General features: G+C 43.7%; 2 protein-coding genes across 2 annotated transcripts in view; one reads left to right on the forward strand and one right to left on the reverse strand.

Moving 5' to 3' along the window:
* The window catches only part of jph3b (junctophilin 3b), a 39,284-nt gene that overhangs the window by 19,182 nt on the left and 1,208 nt on the right, over positions 1-18,894 (forward strand). The window contains exons 2-4 of the mRNA XM_060884545.1: positions 3,038-3,842; positions 16,245-16,369; positions 17,393-18,210. Of these exons, the coding sequence (XP_060740528.1) occupies positions 3,038-3,842; positions 16,245-16,369; positions 17,393-18,210 (1,748 nt within the window). The remainder of the gene's footprint in view (positions 1-3,037; positions 3,843-16,244; positions 16,370-17,392; positions 18,211-18,894) is intronic.
* The window catches only part of slc7a5 (solute carrier family 7 member 5), a 66,436-nt gene continuing 58,493 nt past the window's right edge, over positions 10,952-18,894 (reverse strand). Inside the window, exon 11 of the mRNA XM_060884546.1 lies at positions 10,952-10,962. The gene's annotated coding sequence lies outside the window, so the exon portion shown is untranslated. The remainder of the gene's footprint in view (positions 10,963-18,894) is intronic.

Raw genomic sequence — 18,894 nt, forward strand, 5'->3', positions numbered from 1 at the left:
GCCTTGTAAAAAAGAGAGAAAGTGTTCATTTAGACCATAGTGGGATTGTGGCTAAGTGGCTGAAGTCAGAAATCCTGTAAAAAAAACAAGATGGTGCAGAACTCAGCGCTGTTGAATGAAGGTGTTGTTTTTAACAGCAGCACAGCTTTCTATGAACTAATGCACTAGTTTCTATAGCAACCGCTTGTTCGTAGGGACTCGTACGGCAGATGATCAGACTGAATGTTGATAAGTTTTCTTGTTCTTTGTGAGGAGACTTTATTTAAAAATGAAGGAAGGAGTCACCAGTGTGAGGGCATTATATTATATAACACATGTACAGCATGTAATATTTATAGGTTTATACGTAAACATATCTGCAGTGAATAAATATAAAGGCTATAGCAGTGCAGAGCTGTGTGGACATTGTTGAAAAGTAGAAGTAGTGAAAGTGACGTGACGTGACATATGGCTAAGTACTGTACGGTGACCCATACTCAGAATTTGTTCTCTGCATTTAACCCATCCAAAGTGCACACACACACCGTGAACACACACCCGGAGCAGTGGGCAGCCATTTATGCTGCGGCACCAGTTGGGGGGGTTCGGTGCCTCGCTCAAGGGTACCTCAGTCGTGGCCGGCCCGAGACTCGAACCCACAACCTTAGGGTTAGGAGTCATACTCTCTAACCATTAGGCCACGACTTCCCCCATGTAAATGGTTCTATCAAGCTATAAGTCCACTAAATACATAAATTATATATATATATATATATATATATATATATATATATATATATATATATATATATATATATATTTATATATACATACAGTATACATAATATGTACAGTAAAATGTACAGTAAGGTGTAAATAGATACACACAAATAAAATATGTAGTAGCAGAGGTATGTAAAGCACAATATGTGTAGAGAACGAGGAGTATAAAAATACAATATGTAATATGTATGTATAATTGTACAGAAGTTATATACAGTACATTTACAGTGTTCTAACGGTGTAGTGTAGAGTTTTGTAGTGTGACGGTAGATATGACGGTAGAAAAAAAGCTGTCCCTGAACCTGCTGGTTCTGGTGCGTATGTTTCTGTATCTACTTCTTGATAGAAGGAGGTTAAACAGTTTGTGACTGGGATGTGAAGAGTCCTTGATGATGTTGTGAGCTCTGCACAGACATCTGCTGTGGTGAAGGTGTTCAGTGGCAGGTAGCTGGGTGCCAGTGATGCGTTGAGCAATTTTTACCACCCTTTGCAGGGATTTACGTTCACACACAGTGGAGGGTCCGTAACATACAGTGATGGAGTTGGTCAGAATGCTCTCGATGATGCGACAGTAGAAACCAGTTAAAATCCCTGGGGTCAGCTTTCCTAAGACTAATCAAGAGGTGTTGTTGTGCCTTCCTGACCAGAGCTGAAGTGTTCTGGTGCCAGGACAGATCCTCAGAGATGTGAACTCCCAAGAACTTAAAGTTGGAGACTCGCTCTACCTCAGTTCCTTTGACGCAGACTGTGGAATGTCTCCTGCTGTTAGATTTCTGAAAGTCCACGATGAACTCTTTAGTCTTTGTGGCGTTGAGGGTCAGGTTGTCGATGGCACACCATGCTGTCAGGCTTGGGATCTCTTCCCTGTAGGCCGATTCAACGTTGTTGCTGATCTGGCCCACCACGGTGGTGTCATCTACATACTTGATGAAGATGTTGGAGTTATGCAGAGGAGCACAGTCATGGGTGAACAAGGAGTAGAGTAGTGGGCTCAGAACACAGCCCTGTGGGATGCCAGTGTTCAGAATGAGGGTTGAGGATACCTGTTTGCCCAACCAAACAGATTGAGGTCTGTTGGTGAGAAAGTCCAGAATCCATCTGCAAGTAAAGGTGCAGATACCCAGGTCACTGAGGTTAGTGATCAGTACAGTGGTGAGGACTGTATTGAACACAGAGCTGAAGTCACTGAACAGCATTCTAATGTAGGTGTTGTTTTTATTCAGGTGGGTGAGGAGAATGAAGAGTCGTGGAAACTGCATCCTCTGTCGACCTGTTCGGGCGATAGGCAAACTTGTGTGGGTATAGTGTAGGTGGCAGGCCCACAGTGAGGTGATTCAGAACCAGTTTCTCAAAGCACTTCATAACAATAGGGGTGAGTGCAACTGGGCGAAAGTCATTCAGGCATTCGGCAGCTTAGTGCTTAGGTACTGTTATGATGGTTGTAGTCTTCAGGCATGTAGGAACTGTGGCTTGGGCCAGTGACAGGTTGATTAGCTTGGTGTGCTGACTTTCTGAATGTTAATGTGCTCCTAAATAAGACTTTTCCACCCCTTGTGTGTGTGTGTGTGTGTGTGTGTGTGTGTGTGTGTGTGTGAGAGTGTTTTGTACAGTACTGTAGGCACATTATCCTGCTCCCAGGACTTCTGAATGTGTAATTAGCGCAGTCTCCTAAGAAATCTTTAATATAACTCACTACAAGCTCTGTTTAAAAATTGCTGGGCTTTGGCTTAATTCGTGTTCAGAGCCTCAGCCTACGAAGGATGAATCATCTAAATCAGCGATCCTCTCTGCCTCCTACTTCGCCAGAGGAAACCCACACGCTTTGATGCTTTCCCAAATATAAGCTTGGAGAAAAATCAAATCACTTTCCCATCTTTAAAAAAGTCCCAAAGTTAACAAAAGCATTTCCTTTGGGAGCATCAGTGCTAATGTTGTTTAACATCCTTTCTGTAAAATATCTGCATTAAACCACAGCCAGTTAGATATGAGTTGTATTTCTGAACGTATGATTAAGATCATCAGACTGAGAGGCAGTACAAGGCACAGGACAAAACATCTCTGTGGCATTTAAATATTACGTGTTTTTAAAGCAGGGAATCAGGAATACAGAGAAATGTGAGCACTTCACATCTGCAAGCACTGAGACATGCGGTCCCTGTAAAGACATAAGCCTAAATTTAATAGTCTAAAATCTAGAAGCAAATCAAGGTTTGTGTCACACAAAACATTCTGATCTTTTGACTTCATACCATGTTTGTGTTTTTCTGTCCTGCAGGTACATACCAGGGCCAGTGGGTGGGTGGCATGCGGCACGGCTACGGTATCCGACAGAGCGTCCCTTACGGCATGGCGGCCGTGATCCGCTCTCCGCTGCGCACCTCCATAAACTCTCTACGCTCTGAGCACAGTAATGGCACAGCGGGTACACCAGGCACGGGAGGAGGCATCAGCCCGGCGGCGTCACGCGGCGGCTTTGTCCTGACAGCTCACAGTGAGGCGGAACTTCTGAAGGCAAAAAAGAAAGGACTGTTCTTTCGGCGCTCGCTGCTCAGTGGCCTGCGTCTGCGCAAGTCAGAGTCAAAAAGCTCGCTAGCCAGCCAACGCAGCAAGCAGAGCTCGTTCCGGAGTGAGGCAGCTATGAGTACAGTGAGCTCTGCTGCGTCAGATGTCAACTCCACCATCAGCCTGGGCGAGGCAGAGGGGGAGCTCCTGCCCACCAGCACCATCACCAATGATGACGGCAATGACGACGACGGTGTGGACGCTACAGCCACCGAGAGCTACACGGGCGAGTGGAGGAACGACAAGCGTGCTGGCTGCGGCGTGAGCCGACGCTCCGACGGCCTCTGTTACCAAGGGGAGTGGTTGAGCAACAAGCGCCATGGCTACGGGTGCACCACATTTCCTGACGGCACCAAAGAGGAGGGAAAGTACAAGCATAACGCACTGGTCAGCGGCAAACGCAAGAATCTGATCCCGCTACGTGCTAGCAAGATCCGTGAGAAGGTGGACCGTGCCATCGAAGGTGCAGAGAAGGCGGCTGAAATTGCGAAGCAGAAAGCGGAGATCGCTTCATCCAGGTGAGCAAGAGATGTAGTCATACATCATACTCATCACCTGCTGAGGGGGGACAGGGGGAGGAGATAGCATAGTTAGCATAGTTACATGCTTGAGTTTAAAGCCCAGCACTGCCCACTGCTGGTGAGTCACAAATCCTCGCTGTCGGGCGGAAACCTCGTATGTCCAAATTTGGTCAATTTCATATTTTTTCACATATCGATGCTATTGGTCAGTCCCCACGTGGGTCTGTTATTTTTACAAGTTATTAACCAATCTAAAGTCTTGAAAATAGCTTGAGCACAAATCTCATAACTCCATTGGACACTTCAACTGTCCACCTCTTCCTCACTCCGTGGGAGAGCTTCACGGCATATTTCTCCTCAAGAAGAGTCGCAACGAATCAACACGTCTTCTGAGGTAAATGTCTTCAAAACACTGGGCTCAAAGAAAAAAAAATCTTGACCCCCGCTAGTTCTGGTGCTCGTCTGAGGACAGGAATTTAGCGTAAGACAATCCACTGCAACGCGGACTAAACCCTGTGTACTGCAGATAAGGTACGGCGTTTTTTTAATTTCCTGAAAAATAACGGTTTTTGAGATACGAGGATTCCGTCTGACAGCGACGATATGCAATCAAAACACTAGATATGTCTGTCTCCTCTGGGGGTTTTTATATTCTAGCTGGGGTGGAGCTCATTTCTATTGATTGGTTGAGCAGATATCTAGTATGATTGGTTGAAGCAATGTGGGCTTTGGTGAAACGTTGTCTGCTATCTGATTGGCTGTGACAGACCCATAAAACACACCAATATGTGGAATCTCTGACTTTATATTTGTGAATCACGTCCTGTTATTGACAGTGTCTCCAGTTAGTTTGGTTGTGTTTGTGTGGAGCATCGGCCATACGAGTCCCTGTGAACTCGCTGTTTCTATAGAAAGGATAGCGTGTTAAAGATTACGAGCGTGTTAAAGTAATCCTGTGCTCCTGTCAGAGCTGCTGTTACAGGAAAGTAATCAACACCTTCTGACCAATCACAATCGAAGACTCAGCAGAGATCTCTTTACCTTAGTTTTAAACACCAAGATAGTGTTTTTAATAGACATAGAGTTTTTAATAAACTCTACACAGAATGCAAGTGTGACTCAGAGAACTGGAGCTAAATGAGGAGTCTGTATGACGGCTGTATCAGCAGACTGGCCAAGGAACGTGTCGATGTGTAACAGCAAGCGTGTGATAACACGTGAGAAGAATCTAAATTGTATATTTTGTGTCTTTATACTTGTATAAGTCTGTTTGAACTAAATCAGATTTATCTGATGTAACAGTAAAGCTTTGTTTTGATCAGATCGTGTTTGTTTCGCTCCGTAACTGAGTGAATGTTTTAGACTAATCACACCAACATCCGGGGCTTTATGGGTCACTGCTAATATGTTGCTCTCTCTCCATCGCTTTCTCTCTCTCTCCTTTTCTCTCTGTGTCTCTCTGTTTGTTTGTTTGTCTGTCTTGCTCTCTCCCTCACTCTCTCTCTCTGTCTCTCTCTCTCTCTCTCTCTCTGTCTGTCTGTCTGCCTGTCTGTCTGTCTGTCTGTCTGTCTCTCTCTCTCTCCCTATCTCTCTCTTTCTCTCACTCTTCCTCTCTTCCACTCTGTCTGTCTCTATCTCTTGCTCTCTGTCTTGCTCTTCCTCTGTCTGTTTGTATCTCTCACTCTCTATCTCTTTCTCTTTCTCCCACTCTTCGTCTCTCTCTCTGTCACTCTGTTTGTTTGTTTGTCTGTCTGTCTATCTGTTTGTTTGTCTGTCTGTCTGTCTGTCTGTCTCACCTCTCCCTCCCTCTTCATCTCTCTCTGTCTTTGTTTGTCTGTCTGTCTGTCTTGCTCTCTCCCTCACTCGTCCTCTCTGTCTCTGTGCCTCTCTGTCTCTCTCTCTCTCTCTGTCTGTCTGTCTCTCTCTCTTTCTCTCACACTTCCTCTCTCTCTCTGCCTGCCTGTCTGTCTGTCTCTCTCCCTATCTCTCTCTTTCTCTCACTCTTCCTCTCTCTCTGACTATCTGTTTGTCTGTCTGTCTCTATCTCTTGCTCTCTGTCTTGCTCTTCCTCTGTCTGTGTGTATCTCTCACTCTCTATCTCTTTCTCTTTCTCCCACTCTTCGTCTCTCTCTCTGTCACTCTGTTTGTTTGTCTGTCTGTCTGTCTGTCTGTCTGTCTGTCTGTCTGTCTCACCTCTCCCTCCCTCTTCGTCTCTCTCTGTCTCTGTTTGTCTGTCTCTCTCTCTTGCTTTCTCTTTCACTTTTCCTCTCTATCTCTCACTCTGGTCGAATTTATTAACGTAGCACGAATGTCACGTTCTTCTCTTTAAGACAGACTTTCTTTGTCCTTCTGGGGGCGGAGCACAGATCGTGATGTCACTAAATAAATTAAACCAATCATAGAAAGTAGGAAATGTTTAGGTAGCTTTCTAGCTTAGCTTCTTTAAAACTGTGGTTGTTATGGTAACATAAATCTCTGACCAAACAGTGTTCATGACAGTGAACAACGACTGATCCCAAAATGACACGGAAATGTGAGCTAGGTTACAAGACATTAAGTTGCTGGCTAGCTACATGCTAACATTTCTCAGGTATAAATCACTTCATGTTTTCTGAGGTGATAAGACCAAAAAAATGCTGTTACTATAGAAACCCCAATGTACTAGAACGAGCACCATTAATGGAAACCTGTGAAAGTTATCGACAGCTTCTGACCAATCAGAATTGAGGATTTAATGTGTGTGTGTGTGTGTGTGTGTGTGTGTGTGTGTGTGTGTGTGTGTGTGTGTGTGTGTAAATGTGCAGAGGTATTCATGCGCTATATCTAGATCATCACTCACCCTTCAAATCCCATTGACCTGGTTTTGGAGCGAGCGATTACACTCTAACCCCGCTGATCTGCTCGCTGCTTAGCCGTGTTCTCTCCCAGTGACACACCAGAGGTTTATAATAACACACACACACACACACGCACACACACGCACACACACACACACACACACGTTTTATGAGGTCTTTTAGAATCCCTAAATGAACAGTATTGATAGAAATGACAGCTTCCCGACTCTGTGTGTAGATTTGTAGAGAAATTAGCGCACAGATAAACTCACTTCTCCTCACTGAAGTTCTCGTCATTGTCTGTGAATCGATTTCTGGAATCAAACATGACTCACACTAAAGAAATAACTGTGATGTACACTGATCCTTAAGAGAGACACATTAAACACATCACATGTCACCTCTTACTCTCTCTCTATCTCCATCTCTCTCACACACACTCCTTATCTCAATCCCTCTAGCCATGCATCTCTCTCCATCTCTCTCTCACCCTCTCTCTCTCATCTCTCTCCCTCCTTTACTCCAATTCTCTCTCTCCTGCCTGCTTTCTCTCCTACTTCCTCCGCTCTCTCTCTCTCTTTCTCTCTCTCTCTCTCTCTCTCTCTCTCTCTCTCTCAATCTCTCTCTCCCACCCTGCTTCACTCTCCATCTCTCTCTCTCCATCTGTGTGTGTGTACATTATTACACATGATATAATGTAGTATTACAAATGAAGTACAGTCAGTGTTGTTCATTTGCTGTTATTTTGTTGTTAAGAAAATGAGACCCCGGTTTAAAGGACAGTCAAAACGATCTGCTACGCGTCCAGAGGATCTTTTAATACTTATGCATTTTACATAAAATAAATTCAGTCCTCAAGATTTCATCATAGGGGGGCACGGTGGCTTATTGGTTAGCACGTTCGCCTCACACCTCCAGGGTTGGAGGTTCGATTCCCGCCTCCACCTTGTGTGTGTGGAGTTTGCATGTTCTCCCCGTGCCTCAGGGGTTTCCTCCGGGTACTCCGGTTTCCTCCCCCGGTCCAAAGACATGCATGGTAGGTTGATTGGCATCTCTGGAAAATTGTCCGTAGTGTGTGATTGCGTGAGTGAGTGAGTGTGTGTGTGTGTGCCCTGTGATGGGTTGGCACTCTGTCCAGGGTGTATCCTGCCTTGATGCCCGATGACACCTGAGATAGGCACAGGCTCTCAGGAATGAATGAATGAATGAAAGATTTCCTCATCATTCTCTGTGGGAAGGAACCCTGAATTAGATTAAACTGAAATTATTGAATTAAGTCAATAATAATCATTAAGTGTATTATTTATTTTATTGCTATTGTCTTTAAAATTATTTCCTTAGTGTTTTATAGAGTAACGCTGGAAACAGACGATCCGCTGTGGCAGCCCCTAACGGGTAAAGCCGAATGTAGGAAAGGAAGTGTTTTACAGAGTGAAGAGAAGTTTCAGAGGAATATTTTGTGGCCTGTGTTGGTTTTGACATCATCTCTGAAGTCTGTGGTGTGTCTGATTAGTGGCACGTAAAAATGTCACTGTTATACCACAAAGTTGTTTACTTTTGGATTCTGATTGGTCAGAAGGTGATTCCTTTTCTCTGACAGTATTTAATGTTCTAAATATTAATACCTAATCGTTCATCCCATTCAATCGTTCTTAATCACTGATATGCAGAATTCATATAAAGACAGTAAGGATGTGTTTATGTACAGTATCACGTGTGGAAGCGGCCTCCAGGGTGGACTCTTTGTAAGAGTTCACATATCTTCAGGACAGAGGAGCTCACACTACAGAGAGAGAGCTGGTGAGGGAACGATTGTTTATAGCTGCTATAATGTGAGTGAGATCAGGAACCGACCTGAGGCTGCGTTCCCTAAAGAGGCCCTCAGAGATCTCTCACTGGTCCTTACGGTTTAATTATGTTCTTTAAAAAAGAATAATAAATTGCACTTTGTCCTCTAGATACTCTAACCGGAGTTTCAGGGGACGTGCCCTCAAGGGCTGAGCCACACTGATGAGCAATTAGCTTTGGAAGATAGACTTTACTAATGTTCTGAGATGGTGACGTTCTAAGAAGCATCTCTGTGGTGGATACAAGTATCCTGAGAGGAGGAGGAGTAAAAAGGAGGAGGAGATGTGTGGAGCAGATGAAACATCGATAGTAGAAAAAATGCATTATTCATTCATCTTGTGTAGCCAATCCAATGTTTTATCGTGTTTTGGGAGATTTGGAGAAAACCTGAGAACCCAGAGGAGAACTTGTGAATCTCCCCATTGACAGAAACTCAAGCTGGGAACTTGGGAGTGATAGTTTCCTCAATTCTATGCAAATTAGGTGCTGTAATAAAGCATCAAATCCAAACAAATGTCTCAGACGATTCCCTGGACCGATCTAACTATAAACGTGGTCTGATGTTACCTGCAGTTTGACGTTAAGAAGAAAAATGGAGCCTGGAAGGAATTAGCAGAGATCTTTGGTGTTTTTGGTGAGTGGTGTTTTCCGGTTAGAGTTGGGGGTTCGATTCCCGCCTCCACCTTGTGTGTGTGGAGTTTGCATGTTCTCCCCGTGCCTCGGGGGTTTCCTCCGGGTACTCCGGTTTCCTCCCCCGGTCCAAGACATGCATGGTAGGTTGATTGGCATCTCTGGAAAATTTGTCCGTAGTGTGTGAGTGCGTGAGTGAATGAGAGTGTGTTTGTGTGTTCCCTGTGATGGGTTGGCACTCAGGGTGTATCCTGCCTTGATGCCCGATGATGCCACGGCTCCCCGTGACCCGAGGTAGTTCGGATAAGTGGTAGAAGATGAATGAATGAATGAATGAATACCTGTCATCAGATAAAAAAGTATTCCTCGCTACACACCCACAAAATTATCACCTGCTAACAAACACATTTCAGGATTGAATCTTTTGTCAAATTTAAGTCAAGTCAAGTCAAGAAGCTTTTATTGTCATATATAGCTGTTGCAGTGCACAGTGAAGTGAGATAACGTTTCTCTAGGATCGTGGTGCTACATAGAACAAAGACAGAGCTAAGGACTTAAGTACGTTAGTCTTAGCCACATAAAGGGCATCAGTGCAGGACAAAAGACCAAAGAAGACAGTGCAGGACAAAAGACAGTGCAAACAATAAAGTACAAGACAATAGACAAAAGACAATAAACAGAAACAGCGCCAGTGTAAATACTGTATGGTTAAACAATATTGCGTGTGCAGAAATACTGGAATGAGTAGTATTTGAGTAGTATGGAAGGTGTTTGACTACTGATCGGAAGGTCATTGGTTCGAATCCCAGGTCCACCAAGTTTCCACTGCAGGGCCCCTGAGCAAGGCCCTTAACCATCAATTGCTCAGGTGTATAAACTGAAATAAAAATGTAAGTCACTTTGGATAAGAGTGTCTGCTAAATGCTGTAAATGTAAATTGTGGAAAACAGCAATCGACTGAAATGTGAGACAAAATGTGCAAAGAGCAGAAACAGTGTGTAAAACAGCATGTAAACAGTTTGATGGATGTATATTGGAAGGGTGTGTAATTGGTGTATGTCTGTGCGGTCCATACAGTTGATGTGTGTTTGTGTGTGTGTTGTGCTCGGTACAGTTCAGTCCAGTTATTAAGAAGTCTGATGGCTTGTGGAAAGAAAACTTCATGACCAGATTGTGTAACTATAATATAATTGTCATTATAGTCACGTGTTCAGTGTGTAGTCGATTTTTGTCATGTTAGTTGTTATTTGACAGATTTTTTGCGTTCTCACTGCAAACAACCACAACGCGATCCGGTTTCTCTAAAACTTTGTAGTTTTCATAAATCATGAATCAGTACACATTTACAAGCACAGCGCTGCGTGTTTAAAGACGTGGCCATGAATCACTGATGTTGTGTTAAATTCAGCTTTCTCAAGTGAATGAACAGGATCAGTCGCAAAAGCAGGTAAATTGGAATAAAATTGCCTGAGTCTGGATGAAGCAACAGTTTCTGTTCTGCACATGATGTGGATGGAGTAAACGGTGACCCGCCACCGCTTGACGTTCAGTCAGACCTGTTTACAACACAGCATGAATATTACAGGAAGGACACCAGGGAGAACGTGACATTTTCAGCAGCCTGTATACAAAGTGCTCTGAGGAACTGAGTGAACTGTAACACGCTGCTAAACTTCACAGGAAAGCAGAAAGCTGAGAAAATTTATCACAAAAGACAAAAAAAAACATGAAACAGCGAAGCAAGAAGAGTACGAGAGGATTCTTCATATTCTTCCTAGACAAAATTATAAAGGTTTTCAGCATATGTACAGTATATACTATACATAATTTAAATGTTTTAGCATTTATCCTGGCTGATGGTACGTGTTAACATGGTAAAAAAAATCATTTTGGGTGTTTGTTATACTAAATTATAAAAAACTGGTGCATCCTGTAGAAAAAGATAAAAATACTTTTGTAAGATGTCTTGTCCGTTGGAGCGTCGTCGGCCATCTTGAATGCATTTCCTCATCCAGCATCAGCACCTGGTAGCCCCGCCCCTTTTCTATCTTGAGCGTTTTGTGCAGTCGTCACCCTTTTTTTTCCGGTTGAATCGGTGCATCGTCCTGGTTCTTGAAATACACTTGGTTTAGTTGGAATGGGTTCATTAGCAGCGATATGGTTGCTGTAGTGTTCAGCAGTCTGATTGGTCAACGGCAATGGATCATTTTCTAAAAACACAATACACATCCTGACCTCCTGATAATCATGTAGACACCCATCTCCTGAGTGATTTGTGTCCATCAGCCACTTTATACTGTCGTGATTCTCCGTTCCCTCAAATGAGCTGATTCCTCATACAATGCTGACTCGTCAAATGAACTGACTCTGCTAAAATTTTCACTCCATTTCCGTTTCATTCACTGAGGTGTCACCCAGATTCTTCCTGTGGTTTAATACAACATCCTCATCCTAAGAAGTAAACTTTAAGATGTACAAATTAATCCCATTAAAACCAAGCACAGGTGTTTAACCTGATTGCATGGAATTACGCACCACATTTAGCTCTTTAAAGCTTGATAATTGGATAATTTTCTGTGTCAAGAACCTAAGAAGCAACACCAGAGCGAACAACGGATCATATAAACGTAAGGTTTCATTAAAATGAACGTCTAGGCTAACTAGCCTTGATATTAGCAAGCAACAGGTGACAATTCTTACATTTTCTACATACTAAATGGATCTACAGTTTCAACCAAACAGCAAAGTAACATTTCATGGATATCTTTCCAATTCTATGCTGATTAGCAAAAACTCTGAATCGACAAATCCAACTTGTTCGAATGATTGCTCGGACCAATCCGACGGCACCAGTGGGGCTACTTTGCTTCTTTCACTCGTTAAACGTGTACAGAGATATTAGGAAGAGAAATAAAGCTTGGAAGGAGTAGAAGAGATCGGCTTATGACTCTGGCGTGCGGATGTAGCTAGTACAGTTAGCTTGCAGTTAAGCTAGTTGGAAGCTGAGAAGGTTACATGTCAATCAAACACACTGATAAGTATGTTTAAATAAGATTCACACACTGATAAGTATGTTATTTTCTTGTGTTTATCTAGTTAGCATTAGAAGCTAGGACAGACCACGTCCACAAGACACAGGCTAATCAGTGGTTAGTTTCCCCACCTTCATCCTTAAGCCTCATCTACGTACCTGAACGATAAAATTCCAAAATCTAATTCAGAGACAGAACCTAACCGGTTTTCCTTGAATCTTTGTCCACGTGTTACTGGACAAACTGGTGTTCAGTAACATATTATAGTTTTTTTTAGTAACAGTATTACCAGTTCATTCATTTCAATGCTCAGGTGATTATCGTAATAATTAGCATATATCAAATGCTAACACTTGACTTTGAACAAGTCACCTGTGTGTGTGCTGCAGATTAGAAGAGATCTGTCCAACAGAGACTTGCAGGATACGGGATAGCGGCTAAGCTGATTAGCTTGTGGGTCATCGCTGTTAGACGTGGTAAAGAAACCCAAACCCCTGCTGATGAGTTAACACCGGAAATTAGCGTGACTCAGCACTATATCAGCACAGGTTAGCGGTGTCGGATTAGAACTACGACCCCGGGGATTGTTTACGAAGAATGCGTCAGGGTTTTCTGTCTTCTCTGGTTCAGAGTGTTATTCTGTCATTCAGAGCTGCAACTAAATGAGTCTTTTAGAAAAAGTCTAATTATTGAGTGACAACAATTTAATTATTAAACAATTTTACAAAGTAACTAGAGAGAGAGAATGTATTTTGAAAACGAGGCCAATACAGAACTGTTATTATTCACATCACTTCTATGTTAAATTTGGTGTTGAGGCGTGGCCTAAGGGGCGGAGCTACGCAAAAAACGCTTAGAGGAAACAAATGATTTAATTCTATAAATCCATATTCAGACTGGTTGAATTTTACATCAGTATCTTTTACACATTTTAAGCTTCAATATAGAAAACGAGCAGCAGGAACAGCTCCAGGTAACACACCTGTACATCCGATCTAAACTGCCAAGTGTCACAAAACCAGGAATTATGCAGAACAATCAAATACAGATAGAGTTTTCAAAAGACATGTCAGAGATGCTGCACTGTCGGTAAGTTTTAGGTACATTTTTTAATCAGGGTATAGAATATATTCAGGATCCTGTCAGAAATATATCATAATTATGACATCAATGCCAAAACAATGTCATAATTCTAAAACAGTAACTTGTGCTTTTCTCTGAGCCCTGACTTTCCAAGTTTAAGACCGTGTTAATAACAGAAAGGGTTCACTTTATTTGCTTGTTGAGGATTCTCTCACTCACTCACTCATCTTCTACCGCTTATCCGAACTACCTCGGGTCACGGGGAGCCTGTGCCTATCTCAGGCGTCATCGGGCATCAAGGCAGGATACACCCTGGACGGAGTGCCAACCCATCACAGGGCACACACACACACTCTCATTCACTCACGCAATCACACACTACGGATAATTTTCCAGAGATGCCAATCAACCTACCATGCATGTCTTTGGACCGGTGGAGGAAACCGGAGTACCCGGAGGAAACCCCCGAGGCACGGGGAGAACATGCAAACTCCACAAACTCCACATGCAAAGCCACCGTGCCCCCGCTTGTTGAGGATTAAAAAAATATATATCTCACACCATCATTTTTTTCTGATGCCTTGAAGACAGTACTGCTTATGATCAGGTGCTAAGTCCTGCTATAAAATGTGACTCCATGGTGTAATAAGAGCTGTGATGTTGGATTTGTTATCAAGCTAGAAGTGTTTCATGTGGATGAATAACTGGAATGAACGCATATGAAAAGTTTCATAAATGTGTGAAGCTTTGGTTCTCGTACAGCTCTGAATTCTGTGTGTCTGGGTTCGGTTCCATATTATAAGGATCAAATGATCTCTTTCATGAAATGGTCTCATTCTGCTCTGTCTTTCATTCAGCATGTTAATAAATGAGACTGAGTGTGTGTGATAATAATGTGTTTAGGTGTGAACTAAGTGTTAGGGAGGGGTGAAAAAAAGTCTGCGCTTGTGTATGAATGAGAGGAAAGTCTGCAGTGATTAACTGGATTAAATCAAAGTGATGAAATTGCTGCCTGAAAAATATCTGTACGTAGACTCTGGATAAGCGTACTACAACCCTTCAAGGCCACGCCTTCTTCACTGAGACTGACAGACACAGAGGCCACGCCTCCTTAACTGAGACTGACAGACATAGAGGTTGCGCCTCCTTCACTGAGACAGACAGACATAGAGGCCACACCTCCTTAACTGAGACTGACAGACATAGAAACCACGCCTTCTTCACTGAGACTGACAGACAGTGGCCACCCCTTCTTAACTGAGACTGACAGACACAGAGGCCACTCCTTCTTCACTGAGACTGACAGACATAGAGGCCACGCCTCCTTAACTGAGACTGACAGACACAGAGGCCACACCTCCTTCACTGAGACTGACATCACAATTCACTACTCACCCTTCAGGCCTCCTATATGCTGAAGGGTAGATGATGTGTCAGTTTTACAGAAGTAGGCGTGGCTTCTGTGGTTGTCAATCACGTTGAAGGAGGCATGGCCTATGTGTCTGTCAGTAACACTAATGGCCTTTATTATTGGTGTTTTGGTGAGAGAGCTAAATCTTCTACACTGAATCACTTTTACTGTGTAAATTCAATTCTAAATCACTGGAGTCGACTCTTGATTCACTAAAACTAGAATCGGATAATTGACTCTTAAACATTACATCTCAGTGAGCAATCGTGGAATCATTCTAGTAAGAACACTAACAAGGCATAAATATACCCTCTCTCACACACCCACACAGACCCACCCACACACACACACACACACACACACACACACAGATCTCCATGAAACTGACTAAACGGACTGAAAGTGAATAAATGAGTTATCACGTCTACTCCTCTGTCTTTTCTTTTCCTCCTACTATCCACCTGCCTTTTCCTTTTTTCCAGACCCAGCATCCCCTTTCTCTCTCTCTCTCTCTCTCTCTCAGTCTCACTGTCTCTCGCCATCTCTCTCTCTCTCTCTCTCTCTCTCTCTCTCTCAGTCTCATTGTCTCTCGCCATCTCTCTCTCTCTCTCTCTCTCTCTCTCTCTCTCTCTCTCTGTCTCTCGCCATCTCTCTCTCTCTCTCTCTCTCTCTCTCTCTCACACCATCTCTCTCTCTATCTCCCTCCCTGTTTCTCTTTCCTTCCCTCCCTCACACGTTCTCCTGCCGTTGCTAGGACAACCAGAAAGGCCTGTCCCACCTCGGCTCACCTCACCCTCACACACACACCCACACACAGTGCAGAGCAGCCGTCACAGCTCAAACCCACTCAGCACAAATCACACGTTAGCACACAGCATGCCCACACACAAACACACAAAACACACACATAAAGATGCTCTTTCACTCATAAACACACACAAACACACACACACACACACACACACACACACACACACCTGACCTGCTGCCTGAGTGAAAGGGGCTAAGTAAATAAGTCATCTGGAGGAAAAACTACTTTAATAACTGCTTTACAAATGACTGTATCTCTAACTGACACACTTAATCTGAAAGGGTTATGTTATGTTAGCTTGGTAGCATGCTAGGCTTCTTCACCAGCTAGCTCATGTTTACTCCTATGTGATTCTGGGTACTCAATTAACCGTCTAGCAAAAACGCTCCTTACACTTTATCCTGTACAGAATCCTGTAGAAATCATAAGATAAAGCTAAACTCAACTTCTAACTTGCTAACTGTCATTTTAACCCTTTTGTACAAAAAGTCCATGCTGCCTATTTGTTGTAAGCTAATTAATGTCACAGAAGTTCCTTGACATTGTCAGACAGAACCTTCACTAAATAATCATCGGATTTTATTAAAAATGCATTTCACAAAGCTACTATTACCTGAGCAGGTAAAGATAACATACTAACATGAGGAATAGTTTATATAAGGAAGTTTATGATTATGACATAAATTGTGTTCATTAATTTAGTCTTTTTCTTTCTGTTCTTCTTCTTCTTCTTCTCCTGCTCGTCAGGACGGCCCATGCGAGAGGGAAGGCGGAGGCAGCCACGATGGCGGCACAGAAAGCGCAGGAGGAGTGCAGACTGGCCAGAATCGCAGCTAAAGAGTTCTCACCTACATTTCAGCATCGAGGAAACGGTGAGAAACCGAACCACGGAAAGGCACAAAATCACACAGTTACACTTCAACAGAGCGACAGATCACAGCTGAGTCAGTGGGTGGACTGAATCAGTCGTGCTAATTCAAATAAATAGATATTACATAAATAAATAAATAAATAAATAAATAATACACACTGTACTGGACTGATTGGTGCTGATGGAGCTCGGAGTGTGTATATGTGGACTTTTGTAGAGATTTATTTTTTAAAAAAAAGAAATATTTTGAATTCTATTACATTTAGCATAAAAAGGAAATGTGAAAATGGCATTCTAATCAAAATCATTTTCTGTTGATACTGTAATGTAGCTTTGCCTGCTGCATTTGGTGTGTGTGTGTGTGTGTGTGTGTGTGTGTGTGTGTCTGCAACAGGAAAATGAAGGGAGGCCAGGAATGACCTTTCTAGCGCGCCCACGCATATCTATCTTAAACACACACACACACACACACACTCACACACACACACACACACACACACACACACACACACACACACACACACACACACACACATCTTTTCTTTGTGTGAGCCCTTAGCAACCAAAAAGAGACTGTAGCTAAAACAAAATTATAACTGTAAAAGAAACTAGATTTTTTTGGGAGGACATTTAACATTGTCATATTAATATAAATTCCACACACACACACATTAATATAAAGTCCACACACACACACACACACACACACACACGTACATTTACATTATTCCCCATGCGCCCTTATATGGTCAGCTTCCTGTCCCATATCAGAAAATAGTGCCTAACAAACATCAGAGTGCACTGCAGTGCATTATGGGTATTCTCTACTTGCTATATTGTTTGTACAGTAACCTACAGTTCTGACACTGGAGACTCCTTACACAGTCCTGAGACCCTGAGAACGAGCTGTTACCATAGAAACAATAAATGTTGTGGTATAAATATTCAATTGAAAATTGTTTAATATATGTGTATATATATTATATATGTGTGTGTGTGTGTGTGTGTGTGTGTGAGTGTGTAGGAGTGGAGTGTGAGAGGCCAAAGCCACAGCCCTCGAGTGATAATGATGTAGAGATGATGTCGAGCGAGACTCCTGACAGCACCGAGCTCTACATGAAAGGCTCGACTCCTCCAGAGCTCACTCCTGATGCCAGCCCGGGTCCAAGTCCCACCTCCAAACCTCGGGCCCGCCCCAAAAACGCCCGATTCTTGCGACAGAGTGCCGTGGACGACGAGAGGGGCGGAGCCTCCGAAATTCAGGTTCTGGTGGAGGGCCGCAGCCATGGGAGGCCGAGCACTGGGAGCGGATTAGGGGAGGAATGCCCGAGAACGGCCAACACCAACGGACACCGGCACTCATCATCCAATCACAAGCCCTCGTCGCGGGAGCACGGATCCTCCAATCACAAACCGTCGTCACGGGAGAAGTGGGCGGAGTGGACTTCGCACCGGACGCAGACACGGTTGCTCGAGCAGGACGAGGAGAAGCTGAGCAACTACGAGATGGAGATGAAGCCGCTGCAACCCATGGACACAAACTCCCAGAAGCCCTATGGGCAAGGGGAGGAGCGTCACCGGGGCAAGAACCGGGGCAAAAACCGGGACCGAGAAAGAGACAGGGAGAGAGACAGGGACAGAGAGAAGGAGAGAGACAGAGAGAGAGAGGACACGGCACGGGCCGGTGTGGAGTCGGTGCAAAAGCTGGACAGTCTACGTGTAGGAGAGAAACTGGAGGCTCGGCCTCTGCGCAGGGACCTCATGCTCTCGCCCCCGCAAAAATCCTCACCCATTGCACTAGAACACGACAACGAGAAACACACACAGCTCAAAGCCAACTCGGTGAGTGTATACACGCACACACACACACACACACACACACACACAGTTTGGGAGGAGCAAACTCATGTGTCAATCACAGTGACACTAGCCTTGTTCTAAAACCAGTTTTAAACTGACGTCACACAAGTTCCCTTCGCACGACAATTTACTTTACTGTGTGCGAAAGAGGCATCAATACAGCAGCTGAATGGCCTCAGAGCTTTTATTATAAAGAGTAGACAAGCTCGCAGCCTCTCTACACTTTCGTGTACGAGTGTCTCAGTGCCTTCATGACAAATTTCTCCTCCTTCAAGTCCTCCACCTTAGAATAAATCAGCATGAGGAGGTGTCTCGTGTCTTGACCAATCACAGCTTCAGCTTCAGTGAGTTGTGTAACACTGAGCTACGATGAGAGAAAACGTCCTGCAACAATCGCTTCAGTTTCGCTGTATAGTTTTTCCTGGATTCCAGGCAGAATTTGTCTCTACGCTGATATCTTTAAACTGGGTTTCAGCCAGAGACGTCTCTGATGTGTGCGTTTGTAGGATAGAGTGAAATCCGTCGATGATACACTTTCAAATCTGTGACGATTTTTTCAACTCGGCAGAAAACTTTTTTGTAAAAACAGGTGGAGGAAAGAGCACTACAGAGCAGGCCAACAACCTCGACCATGACACACACACACACACACACACACACTGCACT

Source organism: Tachysurus vachellii, chromosome 13 (assembly GCF_030014155.1).
Source record: "Tachysurus vachellii isolate PV-2020 chromosome 13, HZAU_Pvac_v1, whole genome shotgun sequence".
NCBI classification, from domain to species: Eukaryota; Metazoa; Chordata; class Actinopteri; order Siluriformes; family Bagridae; genus Tachysurus; species Tachysurus vachellii.